General features: G+C 40.2%; 1 protein-coding gene across 1 annotated transcript in view; it reads left to right on the top strand.

Moving 5' to 3' along the window:
- Positions 1-402: 402 nt before the first annotated feature.
- The window catches only part of LOC124711775 (biogenesis of lysosome-related organelles complex 1 subunit 2), a 37,313-nt gene continuing 13,684 nt past the window's right edge, over positions 403-24,031 (top strand). Inside the window, exons 1-4 of the mRNA XM_047241990.1 lie at positions 403-581; positions 658-788; positions 949-1,060; positions 16,349-16,481. Of these exons, the coding sequence (XP_047097946.1) occupies positions 533-581; positions 658-788; positions 949-1,060; positions 16,349-16,481 (425 nt within the window). The 5' untranslated portion in view covers positions 403-532. The remainder of the gene's footprint in view (positions 582-657; positions 789-948; positions 1,061-16,348; positions 16,482-24,031) is intronic.

Raw genomic sequence — 24,031 nt, 5'->3', positions numbered from 1 at the left:
TCGCTAATCCCTTGTAATCCTATTGAATCTACGCACACAACCAGCTCTGCACGTGTCAACTACTTAATAAAAATAAAACGTTCACTGTGGCAGATATACATAACATTCCAGTGTCACGAGAATGAATAATTAGTAATTACTTATTAGACCGTAGAGACGTTGTATCCGATGTTTCATCGTGCCCCAAGCCCAATAGGGACCAAAATGCAAAGTTACAGGCTTATCAAGTCTGCTTCTCATCCTTTCTTCCATTACGAGTGGTAAACGAAGGCTTTTAGACTCCACAAAAATTTCTGTAACAACGTGACAGGATCCCTCAGTCGTTTGCAGAGATGTTTTTTGTACATCGCAGTGTGTGAAGCGAACGGTGATCTCTGGTAAATAAATGCACGTTGGCCCCTCTTTACGTCACCTGACGTCACTTTCCAGCTGGTCAATTGTTTGTTTATATGGCATAAAGGTAGAAATATGTTCGGGAGAGTACGAGTAGTGTTGCAGAAATAAATAATAGAAAATCTGCGCTATTTTGAATATGACTGACGAAGGTGATAGTGAAGGTGTTACAGACTCACCCAGAAGAGGTACGATACAGTAAATAAACTTTTGCGCCGTGTGACAATAAGGAAGTAAGCCTACCTAATAAATATTGTGTTTCAGGGCCAACTTTGTCAACAAGCACAAGTAGCTTTGAAGCCCTCGACCCACACGATCCGAACTTAAGCCGCCTTGCCACAAACATGTTCCAGAAAACGGCAGATTATTTGTATGGAGAGCTGACAGCCACATTGGTAGGTAGTGTTCTTATACACTAGGTTGTGATACATGTGACAACGATGTTCGATCGTCGATGTACTCGCCTTTATAGCAGTGTTAAATTACGTGCGATATGTTCATTATATTCCTTATACACTTGTTTAACTTGAGGGTTGATTTATGTTATGTTCTTAGGACGATTATCGTTTGCTGGAAGCGATGAATCGTGCTACGATAACAAAATATGCTGACATGAAGCAGATTGCTGGAAGTGTTTCGAAGACTATGGCGGAACTGAATGAGAAACGTAAGCAGATAATGCTGTAATATATTAAGCTGTCATTGCTTGATGTCAGAGACTAATTTGCCAACTTCTCCTGTGCAACAGATAACAGTTTTGCGATTTTTGTGTTTTGACCAGTGGTACGTCACCCGTTGTTGCACTTGTTCAACATTAAATCGTTTATTGATTACATATTTTGGCTATAATCTCTATCTCTCTTGGATGTGATAAAAGTGTAGCTGTTGTACAGTGAGAGGATTATTATGTTAAGTGTGCACTGTCGTTGTCATCTTGAGTCTGAAGACTTGTATGATGCAGCTCGCCATGCTAGTCTATCCTACACAAGATTCTTCAGCTCTACATAACTACTGCAACCCACATCCATTTCAATCGGTGTACTGTAGTTGAGCCATGACGTTCATGTACCATTTTTACCTCACCCTCTTGGGTGTCTGTGTGGTTGTGTTGTGTGAATGTATACCTGCTTAAAAGGAAAAGAACAATAGCTCGGAAGCTAGTGTTAGGCCCCCTAATTGTCTTCTATTACTTCTTTCTGAGCACCGTGCACCAATCCTCTATAGGTAAGTTGTTGCCTTTCCCTTATTTTACATACTTTCCATGCAGAGATTTCCACTATTGTTATGATTCCTTCTTTTAGTAATTTTGCGGCATAAATTTCTTTTCTTTTTAGTTCAAATCTCTCATAAGTTATCCAGTATGATTGTCTAATGTTCAACATTCTGTTGTAGCACAACATTTTAAAAGCTTCTGTTCTCTTCTTGTGTGAATTTTTTACCACCCATGTTTCACTTTTGTACAAGGCTGGACAGTCTAAACAGTTGGCTTCAAAAAGCACATCTTAACATTTAAATTTATATTTTGTGTTATCAATTTTTATATATATATATATTTTCCAGAAATGCTTTTCCCACCATTAAAATATGCTCTGTGTAAATGTGTACCAGGCAGCTTCCTCTTTCGTTGCTTTTCCTCAGTCCATGTTCTTGTATTAAAATCATCTCATTAAATGTTAGTCACATCCTTAAAAAGAGTGCACTGATCATTTTGGAGCACTGTAGCTGGTGAAGAACTAATACTAGATGATTATGTAACCATCCACTGCTGACTTAAGTCATTGCCATGAAGTGTTGTGTGTGTAAGCCAGTCGGTTGTATGGAATCAAAACAGTAAGACTGGTTGACATGGCAACGTGACAGAACAGCAGAAGTGCACCGTCATCTTTGGACAAGCGTATGACCACACTATGATTGAAGTTATCCCCTGTGTTGATGTATCAAACTGGACCCTCCAAAGTGTCTAAAAGGAAAGGCGTAGCCCTTGCAGCCACATAACACAACGTAAGAGTAGTGATAATATTATGTTCGTAACCATCAAGGATCAGAGACAAGTGTTAAACTCTCTGTCAGTGACAAATGGTTTGATACCCAGCACGAATTTCTTCTGTCAGTGAATCCATCTCAGCTGCTTATGAATGAACATTGAGAAGGGAACGGCGTGCAGTGAACATTTGAAGTTGGGTACCTCACAAAAGGCCATTACACACAATGGTAAATAAAGCTGCACATCTTCAAACAGCATAGAAATAGGACAAACACTGACTCATTGGAGGCATGTAGTGTTGTCTGACTTTACAATTTTGCCTTTTTAAATAATGCAAAATGTTCAGTGCATTGACAGGCCAATGAGATCCTTAAACCACAATGTGTGGAGGATATAGTTCAGCCTAGAGGCAGTTCTGTGAGGTTCTGTGAATGTTTTTTACAACATGACTTAGGCCTACTCCATCAGGTTACAGTGAGCACAAACAAGGATTTGGCTTTTCAGAAGCATCCAATTCCACTTGTCTGCTTTGACCCATGAAGTCATCAGTATGACAGATACAGCTACTTCCAGCTTATACAAAATGATGACAATGACGTCGCTACAGACCAATGCCAACAAATGTGAACAAAAACAAAAATGACACAGTAACATTTCACTCCAAAAATAAAATGAAACCAATGGGACAATCACGGAAAATGGGGGGTTTAGGGCAGGACAAGCTAAGTATACAACAATAAAAGAAAATCTGTACCATCCCAAAAAAAAATAATTACTATACAATAATAATTACTATACAATAAAACCAAAACAAAAATTACTTACCAACAAAGGCTGAAACTTCACATCAGATCCATACCAAATGAAAAAACAATAAAAAGAAATTAGACTTGTTTCTACACAACAAACACCAAACTAATCACACCTAACAAAAATACCAAACACATGAACAAAAAGAACCTTAATCACTCACTGAAAACAATTCCACAACTCACATTACCGCGCCAATTACCTAAACTCAAAACCACATTAGCATGATGACAACCAAAACTCAAATGAATCCAATACCACAAGTTAAACTCGGCACATCCACTTCCACCACCAGAGGCCACTGTCAAGTACAACACATCTACAAACATAACCTACCCAAAAACTCCATGCCACAATGACATCACACACCACTCCATTACGTCATGGGTAAAAGCAGACTGGTGGAGTCGGATGCTTCCATTGACACCCAAGGAGTCTTATTTCAACATTTAAGAGGTTCTTATTTCAACATTGTTGACAAAGTCCTGCCCTGTCTTCCACATCTTCATGATGAATGTGCTGTGGACATTCCTGTCTTCCAAGATGACAACAATTGTATTCACAGGGCTGTACACATACACTTCTGGTTTGGCAAAAAATCAGGCACTCTTATCATACCTTGACTAGCTTGCTAAATCACCCAGTCTCAATCCCCATAGAAACTATCTGAGATTATTTGAAACAGCAAGTGAAACATAGTAATCAGCATCAACACAAATTTTTAGCTCATTCATCAATACATATCTTCAGCGGGATACAGCTTAATTGAAGAAACATGTAGGCTCCCTTCCTTGCTGAATTGAGGCCATTATTAAGGCGGGATTTCTCCTGAGGAAGACAAATATTTTGACCACTATGCTTATTTTTCCTTCTCTCTTATTTTTGTCTGCCTCTTAACTATCTGCCTGGATCTCATCATAAATTCTTTCAATCCCATCATCATCTGAAGAACTAGTAGGTGTATAAGCTTGTAATAATGTTGTGGGTTTTGGTTTCGTATCTATCTGGGTTGCAATAATGTGCCCGCTATCTACATCTACATAGATACTCCGCAACCCGCTGTAAGGTGCATATTGGAGGCTACCACATATCACTATGAATCATTTCCTTTCTTCTTTCACTCACAAGTAGACCAGGGAAAAACTGGCTGTCTATATGCTTCCATACGAGCCCTAATTTCCATACAAGCCCTAATTGCTCTTGTCTTATCTTTGTGGTCCTTATGCAAAATGTACATTGGTGGCAGTAGAATAGATCTGCAGTTGGCCTCAAATGCTGGTTCTTTAAATTTTTACAATAGTGCCTCACAAAAAGAATGTTAACTTCTGTCCATGGATTCTGATTTGATTTCATAAAGCATTTTCGTAATACTTTCGTGCTGATTGAACCTACTAGTAACAAATCTAGCAGAATGCTTGTGAATTGTTTAGATATCTTCCTTTACATCTACATCTACATTTATACTCCGCAAGCCACCAAACGGTGTGTGGCAGAGGGCACTTCACGTGCCACTATCTGAGAGAAATCTTCCTTTAATCATACCTGGTGGGATCACATACACTCGAGCAGAATTCAAGAATGGGTTGCACTAGCATTCTATAGACCATCTTATCTATAAATGAGCTACACTTTCCCAAAAGTCTTGCAATAAAACCAAGTCGAACATTTGCCTTCCTGACCACCAATGTGACATACTCATTCCATTTCATACCACTTTGTAGTGTTACGCATAGATATTTAATCAGTGTGACTGTGTTAAGCAACACGTTGCTAATGCTGTATTCGAACATTATATGATTGTTTTTCCTTCTTATCCACATTAACTTTCATTTTTCTTCATTCAGAGCAAGCTGCCCCTACATCACACTGACTAGAAATTCTGTCAAAGACATTTTGTATCCTCGTATAGTCATTCAAGGACAACACCCCATCCCCCACCATATACCCCAGCATCAGCTGCAAACAGCCTAAGTTGTTGTTCGTCTACATATATATTCTGTAGGCGACCATACGTTGCATGGCAGAGGATATCCTGTACTACTACTAGTCATTCCCTTTCCTGTTCCACTTGCAGATAGAGCAAAGGAAAACTAATTGCTATATGCCTCCGAATGAGCCCCAATTTTGCATATCTTACCTTTGTGGTCCTTACATGAAATGTATTATGGCAGCAGTAGGAGTTATCTACAGACAGCTTCAAACTCTGGTTCTCTGAATTTTCTCAATAGTGTTCCTCAAAAAGAACATCGCCTTCCCTTCAGGGATTCCCATTTAAGTTCCTAAAGCATCTCTGTAACAGTTGTGTGTTGTTCAGACCTACCAGCAACAAATCTAGCTGCCTGACTCGTAATTACTTCAAAGTCTTACTTTAATCCGACATGGTGCAGATCCCGAACACTTGAGCAGTACTTAACAATAGGTCACATTAGCACCCTGTATGGGTCTTCTTTACCGATGAAGCACGCTTTCCTAAAATTCTCCCCATAAATCAAAGTTGACGTTTGCCTTCCCTGCCACAATCCTCATCTGCTTGTTCCATTTCATATCGCTTTGCAACACTATGCACAGATATTTAAATTATGTGACATTGTCAAGCAGGACACTGCCAATGCTGTATCTGAACATGGTGAGTATGCTTTTCCCACTCCATATTAACTTAGATTTTTCTATATGTTGACCCAGCTGCCAGTCATCACACCAACTAGAAATTTTTTCTAAGGCACCTTGTCTCATCCAACAGTCACTCATCTTTGACACCTTCCCGTACACCACAGCTTCATCAGCATATAACCACAGATTGCTGACCACCCTATCTGCTGTACCACTGAAGTATATAGAAAATAATAGTGGTTCTATCTCGTGAAAATGTGTCCCTATCACACTTCCCTGGGGCACTCTTGATAATATCCTTGTCTCTGATGAACACTGACCATCAAGAACTATGTAATGGGTTTTATGACTTAAGAAGTCTTTGAGCCACTCACATATGTGGTGAAACTATTGTGTATGCTTGTACCTTCCTAAACAGTCTGTAGTGGGGGTACCATCTCAAAAGTTTTTTGGAATCTAGAAATGTGAAATTTGCCTGTTTCCTTTGATCCACATTTTGCAGCATATCATGTGAGAAAAGAACAAGCTGTATTTCACATGACCGGTGCTTTTAAAATTATGGTGATTTGTTGACATAAACTCTTCAGTCTCTTGGAAATTTATTGTGTTTGAACTCGGAATATGTTCTAGAATTCCAGTAGAAACTGATATTAAGGATATTGGTCTATAATTTTTGGGTCAGTTCTTTTACCCGTCTTATATACAGAAGTCAACTGTGTTGGTTTTTTTTTCAGTCTTTTGGGACTTTGCCCTGGGCAAGACAGTTGTGATAAATGCAAGCTAACTAAGGGGCCAGCGTCGCAGACTACTCTCTGTAAACCTGAATTGGAATTTCATCTGGACTTGACGACTTACTTGTTTTCAACTTTTTCAGTTGCTTCTCTATGCCAGGTACACCTGTTTCTATGTCCTCCAAGAGGGAGTCTTAGCGACAGGCAAATGATGGTATGTTTGTGTGATTCCCCTGGATGAATGATTTGTTAAATGATGATTTTAAAACTTCAGCTTTCCCTTTGCTGTCTTCTGTTGCCACACCAGTCTGGTTGATGAGTGACTGGTTAGATACTGTCAACCTGCTTAGTGATTTTACATACAACCACAATTTTCTTGTGTTCTCAGCAAGATCTTTTGCTAAGGTATGGCGGTGGAAGTTGTATGCATTCACATTGATATTGACACACAAATTTATGCTAATGTTTACCTGTCAACATTTGCAAGTTCTTTGAATCAAGAGTGCAACAGTTTCTGTTTCCCCAGCATTTCCCAAATCTGATTATTAAACCATGGAGGATCTTTTCCATCCTTAATCCTGTAACTTGGCATGTACATCACCAGAGCATCATTAAAAATCGGTGTAAATTTTGACCACAATTCCTTGACGTCTGTCCATTCATTGGTTAAGTGGGATGCTAATAACAGCTTAGCCACTTTTTCTAGCATAAATACACTCCTAGCTTACTGATGGACTTATTTAACTTTATTAACTGTTGTCACTGTGGTATCTTGATCACTATTCCCTGCCTCTACACTGACACTGTCGATAAAGTCAGTCCTGTTTGTAGGTACAAGGCCTACAATATTTACACTGCATGTGGGCTGTCGATCTAGTTGTTAAGGCAGTTTTTGGAAAACATGTTTAAAAGTACTTCACAAGACTGACTGTCCATACCATATGCAGTGAATCCACAGACATCCCAGTCTGTGCTCAGGAAATTAAAGTCATCTCCAACTAATACTGCATGCTGTTAGAGCAGCTTACCCACAGTCTTATTTTATTATTCATTATTAGAACTACTTCTGCATTACCCTTATTTAACTTTGTGATGATAACCCTGTACTCATAAGACTAGATGTACTGTTCTTCCTGCTACTGCACTTGCCTAGGTCCCACTATATCTAACTTCAAGCTATCCATTTTTCTTTTTAAGCTCTCTCACTTATCTGCTGGGTTAATAATCTAAAATCTCATGCTCTGACCTGCCAGTTTTTATTTTTATTTTTTTTTTTGTCTATCTCCTGCAGACAACATCCTCTTGGAGATCTGAATGGGGGACTATTTTACCTCTGGAAAATTTGACTCACGTGGATGCTCTCATCATTAAGCCATACGGTAGAGCTGCATTTCATGGAGAAATATAATAGCTGTAGTTTCTCCTTAGTTTCAGGCATTGGCAGTACCATCATAATGAGGCCATGCTGGCTAATATTACAAAGCCAGATGAGTTAATAATACAGACTGTTGCTCCAGTAACCACTGAAGAGGTTGCTGTCTCTCTTCAGGGACTGTGTTAGTCTGAGTTCTCCACAGATAACCCTCTGATGTGGTATCACTCATGACATCGCTGTCTGTGTAGTTGATGCATGTGTCCACCCCACCTTGGCAAGGTCTACGATTTGTAGTATATCTCTGCACTTTGTACTATAATGCTCTGTTATTATTCAGTCTTGATCAATGCAGGATGTTTCCTTTGAAATGAAAGTGACTGGTTTCCTTACCCATCTGTGGCTACAATCTTTAATGACCATCATTGATGAGACATAAAATATCCTCATCTTGCGCGCGCGTGTGTGTGTGTGTGTGTGTGTGTGTGTGTGTGTGTGTGTGTTCGTGTGTGTTCATGTGTTCATGTGTGTGTGTGTGTGTGTGTGTTCGTGTGTGTTCGTGTGTGTTCGTGTGCGTTCCTGCGTTCAGTTTCATTACACACAGCAAAAAAAGTTGTCCATCACCCCGGTTCCGAGAACTTCTGAAGATAGACGTTGACTGTGGATATTGTATCACAGACACAGTCCCTTTGATTGTTCAGAGATGTTACCAAGCCCACCCAAAGATGTAAACAACCAAGCACGAGCAGCGCCTATTAGACAGAGAGGGTCTGATAGCCAATCAGTTCCAGTTATTCCACCAGGAAGGAGAAAACTGGCTTGTGTCTGTAGTTCAACCATGCCTAGATAGTCAATACCGCGGTTTGATTGCATCTGCATTGTTAATTTGTGCCAAGAAGGGCTCCTAACAAAGGAAGTGTCCAGGCATCTTGGAATGAACCAAAGCGATGTTCTTCAGACATGGAGATACAGAGAGACAGGAACTGTCGATTACATGCCTTGCTCAGGCTGCCCAAGGGCTACTACTGTAGTGGATGACTGCTATCTATGGATTATGGCTCAGAGGAACGCTGACAGAAATGCCACCATGTTGAATAATGCTTTTTGTGCAGCCACAGAACATTGAGTTACAACTTAAACTGTGAGCAATAGGCTGCAATATGCAAAACTTCACTCCTGATGTCCATGGCGAGGTCCATCTTTGCAACGATGACACCATGCAGCACGGTACAGATGGGCCCAACAACATGCTGAATAGACCATTCAGGATTGGCATCATGTTCTCCTCACCAATGAGTGTCGCAAGACCAGACAATCATCGGAGACATGTTTGGAGGTAACCCGGTCAGGCTGAACGCCTTAGACACAATGTCCAGTGAGTGCAGCAAGGTGGAAGTTCCCTACTGTTTTGGGGTGCCATTACGTTGGGCCGACATACGCCACTGGTGGTCATGGAACACCCCATAATGGCTGTAAGATACATGAATGCCATCCTCCGACCGACAGTGCAACCATATCGGCACTATATTGGCGAGGCATTCGTCTTCGTGGACGACAATACACACCCCCATCATGCACGTCTTGTGAATGGCTTCCTTCAGGATAATGACATCGCTCGACTAGTGACCAACATGTTCTCCAGACATGAGCCCTATTGAACACGCCAGGGATACATTGAAAAGGGCTGTTTATGGACGACGTGACTCACCAACCATTCTGAGCGAACTACGCCAAATCACCGTTGAGGAGTGGGACAATATGGACCAACAGTGCCTTGATGAACTTGTGGATAGTATGCCACACAAATACAGGCATGCATCAATGCAAGAGGACCTGCTATTGGGTATTAGAGGTACCAATGTGTACAGCAATCTGGATCACCACCTCTAAAGGTTTCGCTGTATGGTGGTACAACATGCAATGTGTAGTGTTTTTTTTTTTTTTTTTTCATGGACAATAAAAAAGGCGGAAATGATGTTTATGTTGATCTTTATTCCAATTTTCTGTACAGGTTCCGTAACTTTCAGAACTGAGGTGATGCAAAACTTTTTTTGATTTGTGTATAAAAAGTGGAGATGGCTGAAGAGATGCCCTGATTTTTTGAGCTCCTAATTTTTTGGGCTGTTAAACATTTTTATGCTTCATCCATCAGTGAGCTGTAGGCAAGTTGTAGCCCTTCCTATTTTTTGTTTGTTGTCTTCATACTGGTTAAGGGTCTTCCCCAGAGTAAAGACATCTATACAGTAGAGAAAAGATACAAATAATTTACAATTAATTCTCCCACTAGGAAAGTTACAGTTTTCTGGTAAGTACCAGGCCACAGGGGGCCCAGGAAAACAAGCAGCTTGTTACAGCAGTCAAAGAGGTTTGTGAGGAATACACAGCTCAGAAATGTGCTGTTTTGCTACAACCCTAATTTGAATATTGCATAAGAAAGCAATTCATCACAGGAGACAGGAGGTAAGGGAAAACTAGCTGCTTATTGTGGAAGCAGTTTCCCTTCTGAGATATTCCTCTTTTCATCCATAGAGGCAGAATAGTGGCATTGACGCAGTTTTATTTTTAAATATTGTAGTTCCAATGTAACACAACAGACTCACTCCAGCAGGAAGATACACCTTTTTGTCATGCCTGTGGCATATATTTTTTAGTGTTTCTGATTTTAGTGGCAGGAATTTTATATTCTGAGAAGTAGTTAGTCTTAAATTTCTGGAAACTTTACTTCTGTTTTAGTTGAGAATGAGTTGTTTTGAAGTCTTGTCTCTTCTCAATGTTCCAGAATAAAGTTTATTGTACAGTTTTTTATTTTATTGAACAGTGGCTGACTCATCAATTTTTTATCTGTCATAGCAGTTTACTTACTATTATCATTCTATAAAACATTTTTAATAAATTGTATTGGTAAATGGCTAAACAGAGTGTAACAAATGCTACAGTTTGTGAAAGAGGAACTCTGTGTGTTGTTCTTTTCCTTTTTAGATGGTGCCAGTAAGTTAGTTTGGAAAACCGGACATGGACACCACTGAAAACAGCCGCAAACAAGGCAGTGAAAGCATTTTATGTGTTCAAATTTGCTTAGTGCCAATTTGTTGAGTGTGCAAAGAGCTTTCTGTGACATGTTTCACAAGACACCACCAGTTTACAACAGCCTAGTGAATGTTGGGGCTGACTGGGCAAGTCATAACAGATAGTGAACCATGTGAGGGACATGATGTTGCAAAATCCCATGTCTACCTCTCCAGCTAGTGCAGAATTGAACATCCCTTGGCCAACAGTGCAAAAAATAGTTCATAAACAATTAAGAGTGAAGCCATACAAATTGTGGCTCCTGCAAGCTATAAGCCACGATGACCAACTGCGTCATGTGCAGTTCTGCATTGATATGCAGAACCATCTTGAAAAAAAATGACTTCGTAAGCAATTTTACATTCAGTGATCAAGCTATTTTTCATCTTTCGAGAAAGGTTAGCCAACACCATAGGTATGTGGTGGACACAGAATCTACATGCAGCTGTTGAACATGTCCGGGAGTCTGAGAAAGTTGAAGTGTTCTTTGCCGTGTCCAACAGTTCTTCTTTGCTGACACAACTGCTGCAGTTCATGCCACATCTTAAAACCGATAGCAGGGATTTCAGCTTTCAACAGGATTTTGTTCCTCCACATACCCATCATTATGTATGAAGATTACCAAAATGAGAGGTTGCCACATCGCTGGATAGGTTGTGTTGTGCTACTTGAATGACTACCATGGTCCCTGCACTTGATGCCTTACAATTTTTTATTATTGAGTTACATCAGGGATAGCATTTATGTTGCACCTCTGCCACAGAATCTTGGAGATTTGTGACACCACATTGTTGCTGCTGTGCTTACTGCCACTCTTGATATGCCGTGTTGGGTATGGACAGAATTGGACTGCTGAATAGATGCGTTCTATGTGACAGAAGGCAGGCACAGAAACTTCTAGTTTTTTTCTTTTCTCTGGTTTCTTTATTTTTTTCTATTTCTCTGTGTGTCTCTCCTTTACCACTACTCCCCTCCCCCCACCACCACCTCTCCCTTGCACGCCGCCCAACCTGCAGTACTTCACTGTCTGCCATCCCTACCATACATCCCTTCCCCTCTCCGCCCCCTTCCTCCTCCTTTCCCCCACACAGTCGCCACTCCCATCATGCACTGATGCTGCTGCTCACAGTTTGGTTTCAGTTGCCTGGGACTGCAGTAGTGTGTGTGTTAGTTGCGTGTGTGCATGCGTGTGTGCGTGTGTTGTTGACAAAGGCCACTGGCCGAAAGTTTTAAATATGAAAATCTTTTTGTTGTCATCTGCGACTCAGCATCTCCACTATATGGTGAGTGGCATCTTTCCCTCTTATAATATTGTTACATCCCAACCTGAATTTTCCATTGTTTAATTTAAACTTCTAATTTTGTGTTTTTATTTTTCCTGCAACTGTTTTTGTAAGTTGACTGTATTTCTCCTTGTTACCTTTTCTGTGTAATTTACATTTGGATATTATTTAAGTTGGTCCACATCCAAGAATCTCACATGCACAAAAGGATCAACAGAATATGGCAGTAAATAAATTAAAACTCTGGCTGCAACCCTTCTTTCCATCAGTTCCTATACCAGTTCCAAACTGAACAATCCATTGCCCTCACCCACCTAATCCTTCACCTACACATCAACTCAGCCAATGAACACACCCGTCAACTCCTATCCTTAATAAAAGTCCTTAATCTTTCCTCTCCCACGTCCACACCGGCTGTTCAGAGCATCCTCCTACAGGCCAACCGTAAATTAGAACAGCATGCCACCCTCCACCTCAAAAAACTATCCAATCTCCTGGTTTCCCACCTCCGGAAAGGCAACTCGCTCACCCTTCACAACCTTTCCAGTAAACCTCAACCTCCTCTCATTGCACACCAACCCAGTCTCTCCCATCTACTCAATCTCCCACTTCCAGCTCCACTCCCTCCAAAACCTCAAAATTCCAATCAACACAACCTGGAACCACAACACCCTAATTCAGTAGTTAACCTTTCCTCCAAACCTCTCTCCCAGTCTGAAACCTCTGTCCTATCCAAAGGCCTCACCTTCAGCCCCACTCTCAGATTCAACCAAACAGCCCTCGTCAAAGATTTACTGTCCTACACCCGTACTCTCTGCTGGAAATATCACTTTGCCACGAAGAAAAATGATCCTAATCCTACTCCTAATGATCCAACTCCCCAAGACACCATCCAAATTGAACCCTGCCTGGAACAGTTCCGTCCTCCGTCACAGCGGGACCCACCTCCTCTTCCTCAAAATCACCCTCTCCAAACCTTCCAGGAATTTCTGACTTCCAGCCTTGCATCTCAATCCTTCTTAAAAAACCTTAATCCTACTCCCAACATCACCATGCTGAAGCCCAGGCTATCCGTGATCTGAAGGCTGACCGATCCGTCGTCATTCTTCCGGCGGACAAGGGTTCCACAACCGTGGTACTTGATCGTCGGGAGTATGTGGCTGAGGGACTGCGTCAGCTTTCAGACAACACCACATACAAAGTTTGCCAAGGTAACCCCATTCCCGATGTCCAGGCGGAGCTTCAAGGAATCCTCAGAACCTTAGGCCCCCTGCAAAACCTTTCACCTGACTCCATCAACCTCCTGACCCCACCGACACCCCGCACCCCTACCTTCTACCTTCTTTCTAAAATCCACAAACCCAATCATCCCGGCCGCCCCATTGTAGCTGGTTACCAAGCCCCCACAGAACGCATCTCTGCCTACGTAGATCAACACCTTCAACCCATTACATGCAGTCTCCCATCCTTCATCAAAGACACCAACCACTTTCTCGAACGCCTGGAATCCTTACCCAACCTGTTACCCCCGCAAACCATCCTTGTAACCATTGATGCCACTTCCTTATACACAAATATTCCACACGTCCAGGGCCTCGCTGCGATGGAGCACTTCCTTTCACGCCGATCACCTGCCACCCTACCTAAAACCTCTTTCCTCATCACCTTAGCCAGCTTCATCCTGACCCACAACTTCTTCACTTTTGAAGGCCAGACATACCAACAATTAAAGGGAACAGCCATGGGTACCAGGATGGCCCCCTCGTATGCCAACCTATTCATGGGTCGCTTAGAGGAAGCCTTCTTGGTTACCCAGGCCTGCCAACCCAAAGTTTGGTACAGATTTATTGATGACATCTTCATGATCTGGACTCACAGTGAAGAAGAACTTCAGAATTTCCTCTCCAACCTCAACTCCTTTGGTTCCATCAGATTCACCTGGTCCTACTCCAAATCCCATGCCACTTTCCTTGACGTTGACCTCCACCTGTCCAATGGCCAGCTTCACACGTCCGTCCACATCAAACCCACCAACAAGCAACAGTACCTCCATTATGACAGCTGCCACCCATTCCACATCAAACAGTCCCTTCCCTACAGCCTAGGTCTTCGTGGCAAACGAATCTGCTCCAGTCCGGAATCCCTGAACCATTACTCCAACAACCTGACAACAGCTTTCGCATCTCGCAACTACCCTCCCGACCTGGTACAGAAGCAAATAACCAAAGCCACTTCCTCGCCCCTCGAACCCAGAATCCCCCACAGAAGAACCACAAAAGTGCCCCACTTGTGACGGGATACTTTCCGGGACTGGACCAGACTCTGAATGTGGCTCTCCAGCAGGGATACGACTTCCTCAAATCCTGCCCTGAAATGAGATCCATCCTTCATGAAATCCTCCCCACTCCACCAAGAGTGTCTTTCCGCCGTCCACCTAACCTTCGTAACCTGTTAGTTCATCCCTATGAAATCCCCAAACCACTCTCCCTACCCTCTGGCTCCTATCCTTGTAACTGCCCCCGGTGTAAAACCTGTCCCATGCACCCTCCCACCACCACCTACTCCAGTCCTGTAACCCGGAAGGTGTACACGATCAAAGGCAGAGCCATGTGTGAGAGCACCCACGTGATTTACCAACTGACCTGCCTACACTGTGACACATTCTATGTGGGAATGACCAGTAACAAACTGTCCATTCGCATGAATGGACACAGGCAGACAGTGTTTGTTGGTAATGAGGATCACCCTGTGGCTAAACATGCCTTGGTGCACGGCCAGCACATCTTGGCACAGTGTTGCACCGTCCGGGTTATCTGGATACTTCCCACTAACACCAACCTATCCAAACTCCGGAGATGGGAACTTGCTCTTCAATATACCCTCTCTTCCCGTTATCCACCAGTCCTCAATCTCTGCTAATTTCAAGTTGCCGCCACTCATACCTCACCTGTCATTCAACAACATCTTTGCCCATGCACTCCTGCCTCGACTGACATCTCTGCCCAAACTCTTTGTCTTCAAATATGTCTGCTTGTGTCTGTATATGTGTGGATGGATATGTGTGTGTGTGCGAGTGTATACCCGTCCTTTTTTCCCCCTAAGGTAAGTCTTTCCGCTCCCGGGATTGGAATGACTCCTTACCCTCTCCCTTAAAACCCACATTCTTTCGTCTTTCCCTCTCCTTCCCTCTTTCCTGATGAGGCAACAGTTTGTTGCGAAAGCTTGAATTTTGTGTGTATGTTTGTGTTTGTTTGTGTGTCTGTCGACCTGCCAGCACTTTCATTTGGTAAGTCACATCATCTTTGTTTTTAGATATAAAACTATAATTTAGATATATTAAAAATACGGGAAAGGTGAATCATTAGGAAAATGTTAGGTCCATGGAAAACTGTTGAAGGTTGGAAATTACAAAGTAATGATGAAATTTATCAGAATGTAGAAAATGTACTAGAAATAATGAGACAAGGAAGACTGGTTTTTTGACATTATATTTATGCAAGACAGTAGAAACAACTGTCAGAGAAGTGTTTAGGGGGAAATTATTGAATATAGGAGGATTCTAAGTCAGGAGAGTGGGAAAAATTGGTCTGAAATGGTCCAAAAACAATAAGGAAAAAATGTATTGAACAGATGACAGTGCTGGAGAAAAGGAAAGAAATGACTACGGAATTGAAATTGGCCCTTCTTCTGTAGCTGTTCCAAGCGAGAGGGGACTGGGGTGGGAGGGGAAGATAGTTCGCTTGTGCGTGTTCTCCCCCACTCCCCCCCCCCCCCCCCCCCCCCCCGCCACACACACACACACACACACACACACACACAGATATATGGACGTGTGTGTGACAAGAAGATATCCTGTATTTAATAGTGAAGTTGCTATTATTTGCCATACATTTTTTGAGGTGTAATTTACTGCTCAGAATTTTGCTTCAGTTAAATTTCCTCTTTTGGTTTTTTGTTATGTATCGCTGAAAAAAAATATTATTCAATATTTCAAATATGTTAAGAAAAGTGGAGTTGCAAGTAAATTAAACTTCAATTTGTTGGGAAACTTTCCAGAAAATTCTAGAAGTGTAATATATTTTGTTACCATTGTTTGCAGATAAGAGCCTGCAGCCATACCTTGAGCAGATTGATCAAATAGAAGACAGTGTTACTAAACTGGAACAGGCTGCCTATAAGTTAGATGCCTACTCTAAGCGACTTGAAGCAAAGTTTAAAAATTTGGAAAAGAGGTATATACACATAGTATGAATATTTGTCAGACTCTTTGCTCCTTCTTGTCATTTCCATATCACTAGCAAATTATTCTGATCTGGTAGCTTTTTCTCAACAGCTATTTATTTTATCAATTAAGATTATAGTTTATTCATCAGAAGCAATTTAATACCTACAGTATATTAAAAACATCTACAGCAAGCATGCAAGGAAAAGAAAATTACCATTAAACAAAATTTTTGTCTTAGTACTTGAACCTGGTTGCTTCAAGGGCATCTTTTTGTGTCGCTGTGAGGAGGTTCTTTATTATGTATGAAGCAGTACATGAACAACATTGCAGTATGTGGTCTGCTCCTCTCCATTCTCTAGTGGTGTGAACTCTACATTGAAGCCGTACTTTTTGAACTTGGCGCTATCTCTTGTGATGATTGACTGCAGTCTGTCAAGGGAGCTTGAGGTCACCCAATGTTGCTTGTACTTGGAAGGAAGCTTGTGCATTGATATCAGACACTAGTGAGGTTTCTGATCCATAGCAAGCCACTTTTGGTCTCTATCTTGTTACAAGTGCTTTGATGATTTTAGGAAACTATTCCTTTTTCTGAAATGTGACAGTGCTGGCTGGCATCTGAATGAGGGATGGGTCTGAGTGTTTTAACTGCGGCCTTTTCTCTACTGGCTGCTATTTCCTGGTAGGTTTCAGGTGGTACTACATAGGTAGTCAGTGCAGTTTCTCCAGTGGTGTAGTGGCATAAAACAGAATGAGACAATGTCTTGGAGGGCAACATCCACAGCGTTCACATTGGGTGTAGCTTGTGCTGAGCATATACAGGGTGTATCAAAAAGAATCATCCAATTTGGCATGTCTGTATTTCTGGAACTAATACACATATACAATGAATTTTGGGTTTTGATGAATGGAAAACTTAAAAGCTTTTTCTTCCATACCTTTTTCATAGGTGTTCAATATGCCTCCCTTGAGATGCATGGCATATATCAATGCGGTATTCAGAATGTTCTCACACTGCAGCGAACACCTCTTGAATAACAGTTTCCACAGCTGCTGTTATGCAATGTCTCAGTTCATTCATTGTTTTTTATAACAGAGGCTCATAAACATAGTCTTTTATAAACCCCTTGCAAGAAATAGTCACATACAGTCAGGTCTGGTGACCTTGGAGGCCAGTAATGTAAGGCTGAATCATTTGGTCCAGTGTGACTGATCCATCATTCAGTAATTCTTTGATTTAAAAATTCCTGCACTTTCAGATGCCAGTGTGGTGGTACCCCATACTGTTGGTAAATGAAGTCTCTCAAATCAGTCTCCAACTTTGGGAAAAGAAAGTTCTCAAGCATATCGAGATATGTGCTCCCTATAACAATGTTCTTGGCAAAGAAAAATGTGCCATACACCTTTTCCCGTGAAGCTGCACAAAACACATCAAATTTGTACAACTTCATGTAGTTGTTCCATACCCCATATTCTCACATTATGACAGTTCACCTTTCCATTTAAATGGAATGTTGCTTCATCACTAAATGCTAAATGTGGAAGAAAACTTTCATCCTCCATCTTGCCAAGTACAAAATTACAGAACTCCAAATGTTGTTGATTGTCACTTCACAGAGTGCTTACAGTAGCTGAATTTTGTATGGTTTCATGTGTAAACATCGATGCAACACATGCCAGACAGACATCAGGGGCATGTTGAGCTGCATGGCGAACAGATTTCTGCGGACTCCTTGTGAAACTGGTGGATGTGTTCATCTGTGTCGGACACTTGGGGATGGTCCGGCGATTTGCCTTTACACAAACCTGTTTCTCAGAACTGTTCATGCTATCATCTCCTGTGCTGTAGGAGGATCCACACCATACTTAGTACGAAAGTCACACTAAACAGTTATTACTGAATTGCACTGCGCAAAACTTAGAATGCAGAATGCTTTCTGTTATCCCAACACCATTTTTATTAGAACTGAAGTGGGCACAACTGCTCTACCTAGTGGGAAACATGTAAAACTTGAGAGTTTTCTCTTTCCAACAATACGTTGTTCACGTATGTATCTCGGATAACGCGATAGTTAAGATTTTTTTTTAATCGGATGATATTTTTTTATACACCTTGTATATTTGGCTGCAAAAGAATACCAAATGGGGACAGATGTCATCACATTCACTAGTTATGTCTTCTGGACAGTATGTCAGTTATTGTGTGATGTTATTTCAGAGATACAGTTTTTGCTTCTTGAGCTGCGCCCATTGTAAGTCAGCGTGTAGTCCAAAGTAACACCCAGTATTTAGGCATACTTCAGTATTCTGATGAGCCTTAGAGCTCAGAATGCTTCTCTTTCCTGAAGGCAGAAGCCACAAGCCACAGATCTGTGTTTTAAATGGATTTGGTGCCAGGTGATTCTTCCTGTATTGAACAGCATTCTTCTCGAATATATCAAAGAGCTACTGTTTGGCAAATGTAATGCTGTTTGAATGGTGATGAAGCAGTTGCAATTGGTTCATATGGCAGAGACTGCTTATTTGCATCAATGTTGAACACAGACAGGATCCACACATCATAAGAGTACCAGGTTTTTGTGGTCGATACCATACAATTTTGCATGCTTACTGCTTTTATTCTCAACTGTCACGGTAATCGTAATATTAATACATGAACATGAAAATTGAAGTACCAATTTTTAAACATTAATTATCCAATGAGGCCAATAAAACTTATGTAATTTGAAAGGTAATTTTCCATTGATGTGCACAAAGAAAAGAAAAAAAAAATCTTGTGTAAGTAGCCACTACCAGTGATAAAAAGAAGATGATGCTTTCATACTCATAACTTTGATGATACCTTCTCTATCACAAATTAAAATCTCCAGTATGTGAATATTGAAAACTTGAAGTGCTTACCAACTTCTGTCCTGCTTATTGATCAAGTGGTATGATAGAAATTACACACAGAAGTAACAACGTTTCATGAAATTGCATTCTATGGATGTTCATGTTTACCTGGTTCATTTGCAGTAATACAGGAATTCCATGCAGCTACAATGCAACAACAGCTAGGTCAGAAATGTTGTCAACAGTGGAAATCAAAATATTATAGTTATATAGTCTGTAAATAATGTTGTATATTGGCTTTGTGTGTGTGTGTGTGTGTGTGTGTGTGTGTGTGTGTGTGTGTGTAAGAGTAACTTTGTGATTATTTTCCGTTATTACCAGAAAATCTGAAGTAAGTTCCTAATTTTTAATTTCTGCATTTCGAATAACTATAACTTCAGACTTCCCTTATTATATGGAAACTAGTTTTATTTAAGTCTATGTGTAGAAGGAAAATGCTAAGAGGTCAGAGTGAAAGACGAGGAACTAGGAAGACAATTTTTGCTTAGAGACAGTAGTAGGGACTTGGCCATTGATAATGAAAATACATCTGTTGTATTCAATGATCAAAATATTAATACATGAATACTGAAAACTGAAGTACCAATTTTTAAAATTAATTATACAACGAGGCCAATGAAGCATATATAATTCAAAAGGTACCTTGCTGTAGAGGTGCTACTAACTTCTACACATTTACTTTTCACAAGCTGTGGTAGAAATGACATAACAAAGAAACAATGTTTCATCAAATTGCATTGTAGGGACATTCATGTTTAAGTGTAGCTGATGATTCATTTGCAGTAACACTCGCATAATGGGCAACTGCAATGCTACAAGTCCTATTTCGTTGATGTTGTCAGCGGTGGAAAATGAAATTTAGTAATGGAGCCATGAGAGCAAGAAGCAATATTTGTTAGAATCATATTTTGAATAGCTATGGCTTTCCTTATAATACAGAAACTATATTTGTTATTGGCTATGCCTCAAAGAAGGACTGTAATGGATGGTACTGAAAGATGAAGAGCTGGAGAGAGAACTTTGTAAAGACAAAGTAATAGGAATAATGTGGATGTTGATAATGGTAATTCTATCATTCTCTTGCAAGATACATTAAATGCTCATTGAACATAATTCCAAATTTGAGACCTATAATCACAGTTTGATGAATTAGCTGTCCAAATTTTTTATTGCAAGTCATTTCACATTTGAGGTTACTTTACTTCATGTTGTCATAGGAAGAAAGTTGATTTGCAACCATTAACACAAAATTTGTTTTTCAGCGCACTGTACCAAGGACTCACTTCAAATGTTTAAACAATTAAAGATAAATCAAAGAATTATTTCAAGAATACTCATAGCTACAATGCAACATCTGCTGTGGGTCAGTTCTGAGGCTAAAGTTTTGGTCACAGTTGTACGTGGAGTGTATTACTTTAAGAGACAGGTTTTTTTTAATCACAGGTTGGGTCCTCTAACTCACTTGGTTGAATTTTGACCACAGGCGATATAGTAAAGCTTATTCTAAGACTAACGGTTCACATGTTCTTTCCTGTCTTGACTAATTTTAAATAAGAAGACATCAGAGTCATTAACAGTTTTGTATTGTTTATTCACTTTAGTAACAGCAAGCTAATCCCTAATCATGATCACACTTCTTCTTTCCTTTTGTAACATCTTCAGCTCAGAACTGCATTTATACCCAGATTTTTGAATATTTGTTTCATAATCCAATCTCCTCCACCCTCCCCTTTGCAGTTTTTGCCCTTTGCAGCTCCCTTTAATGCTGAGGAAGTTATTCCCAGATGTTTTAACACATTCTATCCCTTCAGCTGGTCAGTGTTTTCCACATCTGATGTTCTCCCTTATACCGAGGAGGACCTCCCTCATTTCTTGTGTTACTTAAGTTGTCATCATCGTCGTCAGCCAGTTCGATTACTTGGTGACGTGGTGTCTTTGACTGGAGTACAACATAGGATCCCTGCAGGTTCTGTCATTTCTACATATTTTGAGCTTCCTGCTGCCAATTCAGTCCAGCTGCCTTTCGTAAGTCTATGCCCCGCGTGTCCTGTGGTCTTCCCCTTGGTCTGTTTTAGTAATTTGTGGTCCAATCTAGCACTTGTTTTGACCACCTGCCATCTTTTCTTCCAGTGACATGACCAGCCCACTGTGATTTCAAAGTATCCACTCTTTCCATTATCTCACTGATCTTTGTTGTCCATTTGATGTCAGCTACTTCCTTTCTGTCTTTTCTTTGTGTAGCTCAAAATTGATGTTTCCATTCCTTTTTGGGTCATTGCTGGTTTTCAGACAGTGAATTCATTTAATGCCATGAGTCACAGCCATCAGCTATTGTTGGCAGTATATGTTGGTCAAAAACTATTTTCTTCATCTCAGACAACATGTTAGACTTCAAAACTAAAACTGAGGAGTATGTTTCATAAGCTTGCCAGCTCAATTTTATATGTGAACTATTTCTGGTTTTAAGCCTCCTTTCATATTTACAAGTTGACCCAGATGGACATTTTCTGTGACCCATTGCAGAAGTGTACTACCAACAGATATAATCCCAGTGTCAATTCTTTATCACGATCTTGGTTTTATCATAGTTCATTTTTAGACCAACTTCAGAGCAGACAAACATGAGTTTATGAACCAATATAAAGTTCTTCTATACTATTTGCAAATAGAACAATATCAACAACAAACCTCAGGTTATGTAATTTCTTTACCAGAATTAGTATTCCCTTTGTTATCCAATCCAGCTTAGACATTGCTTTTTCTAGGAATGCTGAAAATAGTTTTGGGATATAGAGTCACCTTATTTTATCTAATTAATGTTGACATTATAAACTCCGGAAGAGCCACACTTTTATTTATGTCCAATTACTTTATTTATTTTAATTAATATTTTTAACTCCACTGCTTCTTGTTTGTTTGTTCTCTCATTCACACACATGTCCATTTTGGCAATCCGCAATAGACACACTAAAATTAGCAGCATACTTTTCCATTATTATACCATATAAAAACTGAAACCCAAAACAGCTAAATAATATAGACCTTCTCAAATACTGAAGTTGCACATTAAAACAGAAACAATAAAGTAAATGGAGAAGACACCCAAATCTCATAAACTAATAATAAATCTAATAAATAAACTGTGTATACTATTAAAAGAAGTACAGAGTGCTTACAACACTTTCATTTGTCAAGCCTTCCTACCTCATTTGCAGTCTGCTTCTTTGTCTTTCAGACTGAACAGAGAAACCGAATTAAAGAAGCAAGTAACACAGTAATTGACTGAAATAATATCTTGCTCCAAGAGGAGGTAATGATATAGTTTCATAAGTTACTGGAAGGTCAAAGAAAATGATCCCATTGATGCCTTTGAAAGCCACTGTGTGTATGGCAAGTTAGTTATAGTGTTAGTGAAGCATAACTTTCTCTGTTCCAAATCCATTTTGCTGTGGAATCATAAATGTCTGTTTTGTCCTTGATCCTGTGCCAGATAAGAACTTTAAAAATGTCACTTCAAGGTGGTTTCATTCATTCATGTGCGTGTCATGTTACATAAATCACATCGTGAAGGAAAGATTTCAGCAATGTGAAATGAGTCACACTCTTACATTAAGAGACAGGAGTGGCCACTTGTGGATACTTCTGTAAAGTTTACCGGAAAGTTATGACTAGTGATTATCTACTGATAATTATGGGATATACTTCTAGATTGCTTTACTAAGTATATTAGTAGAAAAACAGCTGCTTTGGGGAAACAATTGTCCCTTCTCTTATATTACTCAGCTGTTGTTTTGGTGTGATACTTCAGACAAAGCATTTATTTTACACTGAGCACTACAAACTACCTACATATGCTGCCAAAATCAAGATCTAACAACTGTTGTGATTGGGCAAGCTTTTGGAGCCAGTGGCTCCTTCAGGTAGAAGGGTTGAAGGGGAAGGAAGAAGGGTGAAGGAAAAAGAATGGAGAAGTCTAGGAAAAGGGGTAGATTTTGGGAAAGTCACCCAGAACAGTGGGTCAGGGAAGACTTACCGTACCGGTTGTGAAATGCAGAATTAATCATAATTGCTTTTATTATTATTATTATAAATCACAAATACCATTAGGGAGCATGAGCATATACACATATTTGCATGCAAACAAACACCAATTTATTAAAAGTAGTCATTCTGCATGTATGTAGAATGACTGTTGTTCAAGAATTATGTTAAGGAAGTGGACCCAGTCTGCATCAGAATTCTGGAACCGCCAACTTGCTCAAGGAGAAAAGGGTCTTAATTTTCTCCAAGTGATTACTGTTGAGGACAGGTGCTTACCTGTTTTTGCTGGTCTGAGGGCCAGGTTGACTTCATTCAAGTTTAGATAAATGGTTGTGTTAATTGTCCTCTGGTTATCTGATTATTGATTTAATCTTTACTGTGGTAGTAATCACAGAATTTTCACTTGTTGAAAGTGATTTGCTATTTAATCTGACTTTATTAGTGTGTGATAATTTGGTAAGGATTGTTACAAAGGTGTCCTTAAAGCCAGAAGACCTTCGGGATGCTTCTCGAATAGTTTGTTTTCAGCTTGGCTTTGTAAATTGGTATTTGTCATTTACCTTATAGTAACACTCCAATGAGGAGCCATTCAGAGATAATACCCTTCCAGTAATATATACTGTAACA

The sequence above is a fragment of the Schistocerca piceifrons genome, chromosome 8, assembly GCF_021461385.2.
Source record: "Schistocerca piceifrons isolate TAMUIC-IGC-003096 chromosome 8, iqSchPice1.1, whole genome shotgun sequence".
Classification (NCBI taxonomy): Eukaryota; Metazoa; Arthropoda; class Insecta; order Orthoptera; family Acrididae; genus Schistocerca; species Schistocerca piceifrons.
The sequence above is the reverse complement of the archived record's forward strand: the minus strand, read 5'-3'. Positions and strand labels throughout refer to the sequence as shown.